The sequence below is a fragment of the Erigeron canadensis genome, chromosome 1, assembly GCF_010389155.1.
Source record: "Erigeron canadensis isolate Cc75 chromosome 1, C_canadensis_v1, whole genome shotgun sequence".
Taxonomy (NCBI): domain Eukaryota; kingdom Viridiplantae; phylum Streptophyta; class Magnoliopsida; order Asterales; family Asteraceae; genus Erigeron; species Erigeron canadensis.
The window spans coordinates 36,941,281-36,953,959 of NC_057761.1; the positions used below are offsets into that span (position 1 = coordinate 36,941,281).

A 12,679-nucleotide genomic window follows, 5' to 3' on the forward strand; every position below is an offset into this window, starting at 1 on the left:
AAAATATCTATACTAACCCCCATTATATCAAATACTTTATCTACACCAATTGATGTTGCAACTACCGTCACCATCCGTCGCCGCCATCACACCACCGTCATCGCCGGCTCGCCGCCGCATTGCGCAGGTACGTATCCTCATAATATAATACTACGATGTTATATGAAAAATCTCAATAGACCTTTAGCAGTTTATCTCATCCATTGATATATTGGGTTAGGTAAAGCCAAAGCTAAGAAATTCCAACCTATTATACCTTAATGTTTTGAGCAAAAGAAGCAAACACTCAAATAAATTGATATTAAAATTTTTATATCACCGGCGAAAGTTATGTTATGAAAACAAAAAGACTTTGGCAAGCAAAAGATGTCAAAACAACCATAATTAGTTAATTACATCATATAGCTAGTTTGAAGGGGTATGCCATAATGACTACATCAGGTTAAACTTCTTATTACAAAAATTAATCTATAAAAAAAAAAGAAACTATATTGTTAAATATCTCTAAGCCCGTACAACACATGACGATCTTGTTGTGATAATACTTCCATGTCAACCATTATTAACACCAAACCATACAAATAGCAATCGGTTTATTCTTAATTGCAGCATTTTGACACATATATGTTGCGACTTGATCTATTCCAAACAACTATCTGGGTTTATCTAAGGAAGTTTTGTGTTCATAGATTCTCATTTGACAGTTTATCTAGTAGGATGAATTCAAATAATATATGTGTAGTGAAAAAGAAAAATAAATAAAAGAAAACAACTTGTAAGGAAAAGGAACAGGAAAAAAAAAGTTGATTTAATTTAACTTAAATCATGTATTTTATGATGTTAACATCAATTAAGGGATGGCTTGTTTGCACCTTCCATATGGTTTATTGCACGCCTAGCGATAACAAACATCAAATCTTTCTAATCGATCATTTTAATTGGTTTAACAGTTAATAATAAACTAAACGCATGCTTGTTGCGAAAGAATTCTAATATAATGACAATTGAATTAATAATATCATAGCTTTCGTTTTCTTTTTTAGATTTTTGAAAGGATATCTTGGGTCACAAGTCACAACAAATGAAATGTTTACTTTAAAGAAATGAGTGTATACCTACATCTTTGGCCACAATTTCACCCTTTAATGGATCAGATTTCATTTTATGTAGTTATTAATTTTAGACGGTAAACCAAAGTTTGAAGGATTAACTTTAATTAAATCTGGCTATTAATTAATTATATAATAATAGTAAACACTAGATGTTTTATTATATAGCGTTCGTCTTTTATCAAACATGAAAAAGTTATTTTAGGATCATCCTTAAATTAGGACCATTAGGCAATGGCGGCTTAAGGTTTTTAGAGGCCTCAAACGAGATTAATTTTGGGGGCCCAGTTCATTACCATATAAACTAAAGTAAAAAAAAAATAGCTCGTCTTTTGTTATTGAACTACAAGTAAAAAAACAATATGCAGATATTGATGCAAAAATCAAAAAGGCGTTACTGCAATGCAAATTATATAATGATACTTAATCTAAAATTCAAACACTAAGTCTAATATACAAGATTTTGAGGTCTTAGAAATTTGGGGGCCTAAAGCGATCGCCTAGTTCCATAGTACTGTTGAGCCACCTTTGCCATTAGGATCAAATCTCAACTATTCATTTTTCTCTTTATCTCTCATCAAATCTCAACCACTTGTTTTTTTTCTTACCATCTCTCCTCCTTCATCTCCGTCCACCACCATCATCTCCGACCACCACCTCCTCATCCTCCCTTCTTCTTAGGCGAGACAATCACCACTTCGGCAGCAAGGGCTACGCATATACAGTATCAAACCGTCACCATCTCTTGGATCGCTGCCCATCAAATCCATATCTCATTTGTGCCTGGTGACAATCCCTTTAGAACGGATGAGGGCAACGCCCATACCGTATCCACCAGAAACGAAACTGATTCTTTCCATAAATGTCGCCGGAGATGTCGTTGTCGTCGTCGGAGCTATCGCCGGATTTTGGAAAACGGAATTTGAGATTTGATGAGAAAAAGAAAATGAATGGTTGAGATTTGGTTCTAATAATCCTAATTTAAGAATAATCCTAAAATAACCCACCCCTTATCAAGCAACCATATATTTGCATATACTCGTTAAGACAATACGACCTATCTTGTAAAAACTTTACACAATACTCGTATTATTCTATAGTTGACTAATGTATTATAGAAATATAAAATAAAATACATATACTCCATATTAAAAGCTCATAAACCAACATAGCATTGGTGTGTTGGCCGGGGCGTGTAATTACCTTGTTTCCGCATGTCACAATTTCAAATCCTCTTATAAATCAACGACGCTCACTTCTAAGGTAAAATACCCAATAACTTTAATAATGAAGAGGCCATCAATTCAAGTACCATACGTGAAAACGTTAGATTCTATATTGCAATATGAGGTTTTATACTAACATGGTGGGTTTCCTCTTGTGAGCGTGGAGATGGTTGGATGAGCTAGTGACTCTTAATTTGTACAGTCAGCACCTCACTCGGCTCTTCGATTGATGTAAAGTCATCAATAATCTTAATTTGCTGTTAAGAATGAAGAAAAAAAGTTGCAAAGAATTGACATGGAGATGGAAATAATTAGGAGATACCGACAGAAAAAAACAATAATTATATCTTAATCAAAAATTATGACATGACTGAGGCCATAAATCAAGACAATAAAAAATGAGGCCATAAATTAGAAAGAAAGAAGGAAACGATAGGAGACAAGAAGTTGCCTTTGATTGCTACGCGAACATAGTCTCCGTAAAGAATAGACAATTGAACCAACAATAATAATGAATTTGTGGGTCGTACAAATTAAAACACGTACCACAACTGAATGGGAATTTAGGCACAAGAAGTGTGGCCGACTGCCCCTAAAGCAAAATAAAATTAAAACTCAAGACATGTTACTGGTAACTTTTTCAAAATCACATACCACAAGTAGTTTTAACTTGGTCTTTAGCCCTTTTTCATTGTGTCAGGAAATTTGTTTGGAGTTATTCTTGTCAATGGACAATAATTTGTGTCAAAAAAGTCCAAATTTGGATAAATTGACTTTATCAATTAGAAAATTAAACATTGATTGATCAATGACGTGCGTAACACCATCAGGCAAAAAAGTGTAACACCAACAGAGAGTATTAGCGGCGACGTCGCCGTTAATACCGCGGGCCCTCATGTCTGTAATGGTAAATCTGGCAGAAAATAAGCGGGCCCAGTAATGTAAATCTGTCACAAAATCAAATGAAAACGAGAAGAAAGAATTAGTGATTGCATAGTTTTGAAACTGGGATGATTAGCAGAAAAAAAATATTATCTTAGGGAGGCGATAAAAATGCTTTTTGCGACCTTAATTTGTAAATAGATTCGGCTAACCAAACCATCTTGTGTTTCTAAATTTGCTTCTTCCTTTATTTGTTTTTTTTTTAAATAAATAAGTTCATTTAGTTATGGTGTTGAGTTTACTTAATAAGTTTACACCAGAAACATACTGAAATGGTCCAACGTGAGAATGCAAGTAATTAGGGCACTCTTATCTATATATCCGACTTCGATTTGTACTTTATTACGTATATTCGTATCGATGCTATACCGACTAGTATTACCAGTGTACCGGTACCATAGGGTACTCCGGTACAATTATCCCGATATTTTGTCCAATGTTTTCGGGAACTGTCGACATTTTCAATATTTCCGGTATTGTAAAACCAATTTTTCATTATTTTATGTTTTTTCATTATTTCAATTTTTTTATAATTATTTTTATGATACCTTAATGAAAAAAAGAGACATATTACATATGGATTATGTTATTTGGTATTATTTTGGAGTGAATTGTAATTTTACTTTGATAATTTTGCTAAACTTTATTAAATTTTGTAAATTCATATATTAAATTTACCATACCGGCAATACTTGTATCGAGTACCACAATAGTACGACTAAAATACTGGTATTTAAACATTTGATTCGTAGTTTCGTACTATTAAGAGAAGACTGCCAATGCTGAAATTGGATGCGAAAAAGAAGTTAAGGCAAAAGGAAGAAAGAAGCCGTCCTAAAAAACAAAAATATGCATGACCAATTATTCAAATCATATTGCCGTCCAAAGATTTAGAAAATATGTCTTGATGAATTCAAGTACATCCAAAAATGATAAATAAAGATTTGTTTTTCTTAACACCAAAATTATTAATATATGATTAGAAATCTGACAACACGTCGAAAAACTTAGAAAATAATATCACACCACACAAATCAGGCTAATCTACAACGTACTAACATTATTTATGACAACGATTAAAAATCTAAATAGAAGAAACCGATGCTGTATTTTAAAATGTGACTTCACACTATTCAGTCGATTCTTTGAATACTAAATAAAAAAAAAAACTCACACATTTGTACTTTACAATGAATACTCGTTTTTAGTCTTGTGCTCGTGAGGCTGCGAAAACGAAACTATGAAATAAATTCTTGTGACACTTTTCATGGCCAGATACTGTTTTGTATGTATTCATTCTTAATTATTTTTTAATCTTCTTTTTGTTATTATAATAACACATATTGAACATAATTCATGTGTGGTTTTTTACCTAAACTTACTTGATCCATGTGAATATGTGATACATGCTTTGAAGTTCGATTTTTCTAATTGAAGAAGGAAAATTTGGTTGACTTCACGCCCATAAGTTAACATTTAAATTATGGAAAATGCTAAATGCAGTTGTATTTAACGAGAATAAAAAAATTGTATATATTTTTTTTAATCAAAATCCAACCTCTTAAATTTTAAGATAAGTGTATAACTATTTAATGCATCTTAACTGCAGACATAAGAGTTATGTTTAACAATAACCCTTAAATTAATTATTACATGTCATGTAATAAGTATTCACTTGAAATTGATATAAAACTTTTATCATGTCATTTAATACGGTGTTAGATTAATTTATATTAGATTTTAAACTCGTATTCAATACTGTACACGGGGTTTACGATATTATCAAATTTAGTAATTTGTTTTTATTAATTAATTATGTAAAAACCAAGATTCATATATTCTTTCCGTTCAATTTCAATTATCAAAGCTAGTTTAATCTTTTGAGTGAACTTTTTTAATTTTGAGCGTAAGATGCATGTTTTGTTTGTATTATATACGAGCATGGTATCCGTGCAATGCGACAGTAATAGTGGAGAAGGAGGTATGCTTTATTAGGGATTTAAGTAGTTACGTAAAGAAAAAACAAAAAATACAAAGGCAAATAAATTATTTCAAAAACAGACATATTTAATGGGGAGGAAGATTTGCTTTATTAACTAGGGAGTAGAGATTTATTTGATTAAAACTATATCAATAAAATACAATTAAAACACAATTAACTTATATATTTTACATCAAAAGTTTTATAACGACACAGTCAAAATTATTTATGATCAAAATTGAAAATTAAATATTACCCACACCAAATAGTAATAAAGAAAATATAATCATATATGATAATGTGATATGTCTCTTTTATTTTATTTTGTGAAATTTATAAATTCTATCAACTAATATGGAGATAGATCGACTCTATAAAAAGGTAAAGGGACATATTCGCATTTCATTTGTTAAAAAAAGTAGATTGTTAAACATTAAACATTAGTTTCACATGTTAAATGCCAAAAATCTTGCTTGGCGCATAAAATTCTATAGACTTTCGTGTTGATTTCAAATTTTGTCTCATCATACTCGTTATATCTTGATCGGCAAAATTTAACATTTTTTATAATTTTTAAATTACACGGAGGTTAATTAAGGAAAGACAAGTTTTAGACGCTAAATAAAGACATAATTATGTACAAAACGAGAAATAATCTGCTAATCTATTTAAAGTAAATATATAATTTTCATAAAGATACTTTTAAAAATCCTCGACAAACTTTTGGATTCCACAAATTACTTACAAAATTTTATATTATGATATGATTTTGCTACATATTGTAGTTAGGAAAATTTTTAATATGATTAATTAGTTAAGTGGATATATATCATTTTCCATCAAGAAAAATGAATACTTTAATTAAATGAATAATATTAATAGTTTATGGTAAAATGTTTATTTGAAAACTAAAAATTTTATGAAAACTAGAAAACTGACAAAAACATACTTTGATTTGAATTTAACACAATGTGTTTTAATTGTGTTTTATAAAAACACATTGTGTTTTATTGTGTAATCTAAAATCACATTGTGTTAAGTTTTAAATCACAACGTATTTTTGATAGCGCGTGAAAATCAGAAAATTGTTCAAACATACTGTGATATGAACTTAACACGATGTGTTTTTAAAAAACACATTAAAAACAAGTTGTGTTAAATTAAAATCACAGTGTGTTTTGACCAGATTTTTAATTTTTAAAAAAAATTTAGTTTTGAAATGATCACCGCTCTTATAATACAATAATACAAAAGTCTCATAGTCAAAGACGATTGACACTTTGTCATTTGGCATGTTCTAAGGATCTTACTTTTGGCGATTTTTAACTTGTTGTATCAAGATTTCACCGTTTCACAATATTATAATTAGTGGATCCATATTTCTTTCCCATTTTCTTTCTTCCCATTCCCACCATAAATCATATACTTTAACATTATTCGGTGCCAAAATATATTTGATATACTCACTATTGTGTAACCCTATGCAGACTTGGTCTTCTTGGGCCAATATAATTCTAAGACTGTAGAACTTTGACATTTGTCACGTTTAGGAAGCTTTCTTCTTTCCCCCCTCTTCATTTTTCAATCTTTATATATATATGTTATGAAACTAAATGAGAAGACCATCTTTCATGCACTTTTTTGTAGTCTTCTCCTTGTTTGTTTCTCTAAAGTTATAAGTATAAAAACTCCACTTTCTGGTCTTATATTTGTATCATTCGCTCTTTGTATATTAAACTTACATACCCCTCGTGCACTAGAGATTGTGTGAAAATGATTGAATTCAACCAAAATCCACCTCTTCTTCATGACTACACTCAACTTCTTAACCAGTCAAGAGACAAAATTGACGTAAAACGACTTGTGAACAACGACCATGTACCGACCGAGATCATGGAAGAATGCCAGCTTCCACTTATCGACCTTAGCGGTTTGTGGAGCGAAAATGAAGAGGATCGGCTTTCTTGTGGTTTGGAGATATGTAAGGCTTCGGCTGAATGGGGATTCTTTCAGATTGTTAACCATGGAATAAACCTTGAACTTCTTAGGAAGATGAGGAAGGAGCAAGTGAAGTTGTTTAAGGCATCATTTGAACAAAAAGCCGCTCCCGGGCTTCTTAATAACTCGTATAGATGGGGAAATCAAACCGCGACATGTCCTAAACAATTATCATGGTGTGAAGCTTTCCATGTTCCTCTTACAAAGATTTCTGATGATAGCTGCTATGGAGACTTCAATTCTTTAAGGTACTATATATACGTACCCTTATACCCTTCTGTTTGTCTGTTTGATTAACATATCATGCATTATCTCTTTAACTATCAATATAATTTTTCTGAAAGGCATATATATATATGCTGATATACATATGTAAATGATATACGTGAACAGATTCGTTCACATCAAGTTATACTTAACATTACTTATGTTCATCCATAAACGGTTCATGAATATCAAGTTATACTTAACGTTCAAAGAGTACATTGCCAGTAGTCATTTATCATTATATAACATTACTTATGTTTATATGAACATATCAAGTTATAAATGATAAATGACTACTAGCAAAGACGCTAAGTAGTCCAAAGAATACATTGTTATATCATACTTCTTCTATTCTCGACGGTATATGCCATGTTAGCTTTAAAAGAAGCATTGGACGTACACTCAAAGTTCACATTTCCGCGTATAAACATCGTATTTAGGCCTACACTTACGAATTCTCGACATATATGCAATACGACATATTATTATTTTTTAAAAAAAAGTTAAAATATGGATGTGGTTTCTTAAGTGATTTTCACTAGAAACATAATGTAATTAATCAAAACAAACCTCATTTAGTACAACAAATTAATTACCCAATCTCGACATAAAGATGTTGAACTTTGGCAGTTAATTGGTTCTGGAATATTGTTGAACTTTAAAGATATATTATATATAGGGAAATGCTAAATATAACCCTTAAAAAAAACTTATACCTTTCATATTAAAAGTCCATCCCTTGATTTTCATGGTAAATATACAAACAATTTATGCACCTTAAACACAGTCCTAAACCCTATATATATATATATATATATATATATATATATATATATATATATTAGTATCATGTTTCACAACATGATCTGAAACCCTCATTAATTAGCGAGTCACTGAGTTAGCTAATCATATAATTTCCTTCCACAATATTGTCCACATGGTGTACGTGGGTGTACATGTGATTCTGAACCGATAATTGTTTCTCGTTAATTATATGGTTTAATTTTGTATAAACACGTTTATCGGAATTGAACGGCAACTTGTGAGTAAACAAGATACGAGTATTATGTCTAAAGTTAAAGCTTGATATATAAAATATAAATAGATAACCTTATACAATTACCACTTTCCATTTTTTTATATCTGTAAAGAAGATAATATTGAAGCATAAAGTTACATAATCCTTTTCCAGAATTAGTTAATTTAATACTAACCGTCTGACATGAAAATGGGAAAAAATAATTCTCTGTCGGTTTTTAATTATATTTTAAGGTTTAAGATGCCTTATGTTAGTTAATTAAGGACGACTAGCTTCTATTATACTCCGTATAAGTACAATATATGTTTTATATTGAGCTTTTCACTCTTAAATAATTAAGCTATAACTTTTCTGGTATATGTATTATTATATATTGAAATAAACCGAGAGTTTTAGAATATATTTTAGAGGGAATCAAAGTAGCTAGGGGAATTGGAACTAATTAGGATATATCATTATAAACGGCTAAAAAAATAATGGAATAGAATATATTATATTATTCTTGTTGTGTATATATAAATCCAAATGTACCTAAATATACTGCTATATTGGGAAATAAAGTGATCAACCACTAGGCACTATGTCTCCCATAATAGACAAAGGAATATGACCATCGACTATTTATTTGCTAATTTACTGCGTACTACAAGCAGTTTATTAATGTACTATAGTAAAACTAGTTATTAACAAACAAGTATCTAAATAAGATAAATGAAATAAAATCATGAAAATTTACCAATTATACAAAGAATATTAACCATGCACATTATATAATATTGATTGCATGAATTTTCAGATAATAAAACACATTATATAAAACTGATACATAAAAATTCACATAATAAATTAATGTATATAAATACATAAAAATTCACATAATAAATTAATGTATATAACTAAATACAGTAAATAAAATTTATTAATCAAAGCTAAAAATAATTAATATATTATGAATTCCATCACAAATATGATGCACAACAATCTTAGTTTAAAAAAGTTTAACTATTTTATCTTTAATAATTATTTTACTTTAATTTTAATCCTGATCCTCCGGCCATTTAGAAGTACGAATAATTAATAGAATATAATTCTTTTCTTTTGTTCTTTCTTTAGGGAAGTGATGCAAGAGTATGCGGGCTCAATGCAAGAACTTGCAAAGTCGATAGCAAAAGTACTTGTGACGAATATGGGAGTACAAAGGGGGGCATGGGAAGAGAAGTGCGATGCGAGCACGTGTTTCATGAGGTTAAATCGGTACCCTCCGTGCCCCGTGTCTCCAGAGGTTTTCGGGCTCGTCCCCCACACGGATAGCGACTTCCTCACGATATTGCACCAAGATGAACAAGTTGGTGGGCTTCAACTTATGAAAGATTCGAAATGGGTGGCAGTAAAACCTAATCCTGATGCCCTTGTTGTCAACATCGGTGACCTTTTTCAGGTATATTTCCTTTAATTAATTTGCTACCTTTTTCATGTACTAGCTAGCTAGCATATATATAAAGCTTTTATTTATTAATAATATACGGGCATAAAATATATGGTAATAAAGATGTTATCCGAACCGTGAGTTTCATCCTTCATATATACATATATCTAGTACGTGTAAATCCTATTATTTAAACGATACTAAAGTCATAATGATTCTAGGTCGGGGAATAAAATCTAACCGAACCTAGCTCGTTCAATTAATAATGTTATATGTTTAACTGACTTTGTATCCTTTTGAAAGTCAATGGACGGTGAAAGTAATTTGCAATAGTACACTAGTACACTAGAAAAATTGGGCTAAGTTTTGGTTTTTTTAAACTGTTAAAATTGTGGTTTAATTAAGTATATAAAATTTAGGGATGAACTTTTAATATAAAAAGTATCAGGGATTTTTTTCAAATTAGATTCAACTCTAGCATTTTCCTTAAAGTTAATTTTAATAATTATCACGAAGATGATATATGTGTTGACACACCGACTTGCATATCATTTTTTCTAAGTAGAGTGATCCGATATAACAAATAGTTTACCCTATTTATTAGTTGTACTCTATAATTGGAAACTTAATTAGATTTTCAAAAAATTTAAGTTACATCTTAGTTATTCAAATAATTTAGGAGTAGTTGTTTAAAAAAAATGAGTTAACGTGTTTTACAAGAGGTAAAAATTACAAAGCTTGGATGAGGCAAGAGGGGGTCATGAGGAATGGTTTGAACACCGCTATTAAAATAACTTTAATTGTTTTAATCTTCTTAAAAAAGTATTTGTATCTTTAAACGGGCCGGTGTACTTAATTAAAATCCTATACCATCATAACTTTTATACCAAGCCGGTGTACTTAATTAATTAATTCTATACCATCATAACTTTTAATAATCGAGTATAGTTTTCTTGGCACATATGTAGTATATATTATAAAAAAAATACATACGTTGCATATATTCCAAATAACACTTTTAGAGTTGATTCTCTAGCCATTGACATGCAACAAAAGTCAACAGTTTTATTTTTATTTTTTATCTTTTGAAATATATATAAGTCTAACTAATGCCAGGTATAATAATAATCTTGGAGAGAGAAAGAGGAATATGTTATTTTTATAATCGATCAAAAAGTGTTGTTGTTCATAATATAATAGCAATACAATAATGGTCAAAGTAGCTAGTATGAATCACACATTTCTTAATCACAGAATATTAATGATTTTTTGATGCAAAAGATCGAACAGATTCAATGAAGCATATGAAATTAGTAAACTAACTTGTAAAATATATAAAATTAATTTTGTAGGCATGGAGCAATGACGTTTACAAAAGTGTGGAACACAAAGTAATGGTAAACCGGGAAGTAGAGAGACACTCGATAGCCTACTTCTTGTGCCCTTCTTACGAGTCGTTCATCGGTTCTTGCAAAGAAGAAAGTTCGATATATAGAAGCTTCACGTTTGGGGAGTATCGAAGCCAAATTCAACAAGATGTTAAAACCTTTGGTCACAAGGTCGGTCTTCCAAGATTTCTTGTGTCTACCGGTGGAGATGCATAAATAAATCCTGTTGAATACTAGATACATATATATAACTAAATATATACATGGTGCAATTATGTTAAAAGATAATGCACCACTAGAGGGTTGGGGGATTTAATTATTTCATTTGTCATATAACAGTTATATATCTTATTTGTATGTACCATATATTCTATTTCTATTTCTATATATATAATATAATACGCTAATTAATGTAACACAAGATATTTTAGCCTTTTTGTACAGTCTCCAGTTTGATCATTAGTTAATTCCTGCATCAGTATCGAATTAGCCCTTTGGAATCCTTTTATCCTTTAGAAGTCAAATGGTAGTAAATCTCATAATGATTTGAAGAGTTACTGATGAGGAATTAATTCCATGAGCACTACATGACACTATGCTTGATTCTTGCATTCTCTCATTAAATAACATTTGCGATTGACAAAGTAAAATGAAAATTAAACTTATGTACATAACCGAATTAAGTATCTTCTTTTTATTTTTATATTTATTTATTATTAATGACGAGAACGGTATTTGCGCATTGCGACGGTGATGGAGGTGATGGCGGGGTGGTGATGTAATGGCGGCGGCGGCGGTGATGAGATGATCTACCTGACGGGCTCCGCCTTCGGATTTAAAAATTTGTCGAAAGTATATCGAATGACCACTCTAATAAAAAAACATGAAATTTTAAGAACACCCATATAATTTTTTATAATTTATCGATGTACGGTTTTTAAGATAAAATTTTTTGAATGAATTAGAAAAATAAAATGATTTATTGAGGAGAGAAAAAAAATGATTGGTTGAAATCTGAGGAGAGAGAAATGATATTATAGTTATTTTAGGTAAATATAGAATAGATAGGAGGGATATTTTGAGGAGGTACTTAAAATCAATATTGAACATTTAAGTTTAATTTTAAAAATATAAAAGCTATCTGTTTTATAATATAGTATAGATAATGATAAGATTTGCACTTATATATGTTCACCTACTTCGTAATATGTATAAAGAAGTGTCTCTAAATTACTAAATGAATTTGAATTCACAAATGTCCAGAAAAGGAAAAGAGGATGTAAACTGCATAAGGCCTCCCAAG

General features: G+C 30.2%; 1 protein-coding gene across 1 annotated transcript; it reads left to right on the forward strand.

Moving 5' to 3' along the window:
* The first annotated feature begins 6,966 nt into the window (after positions 1-6,966).
* Positions 6,967-11,734, forward strand: LOC122585824 (gibberellin 2-beta-dioxygenase 8-like). Its single transcript, XM_043757948.1, has 3 exons — positions 6,967-7,504; positions 9,676-10,000; positions 11,341-11,734. The coding sequence occupies exons 1-3, from the start codon at positions 7,032-7,034 to the stop codon at positions 11,590-11,592; spliced, it is 1,050 nt and encodes a 349-aa protein (XP_043613883.1). The 5' UTR covers positions 6,967-7,031; the 3' UTR covers positions 11,593-11,734.
* Positions 11,735-12,679: the final 945 nt, after the last annotated feature.

Coding starts and splice junctions, on each gene's coding strand:
- LOC122585824 (XM_043757948.1), top strand. CDS start 7,032: ATGATTGAATTCAACCAAAATCCACCTCTTCTTCATGACTACACTCAA. Junction 7,505..9,675: donor GGAGACTTCAATTCTTTAAG/GTACTATATATA, acceptor TTCTTTCTTTAG/GGAAGTGATGCAAGAGTATG. Junction 10,001..11,340: donor ACATCGGTGACCTTTTTCAG/GTATATTTCCTT, acceptor TTAATTTTGTAG/GCATGGAGCAATGACGTTTA.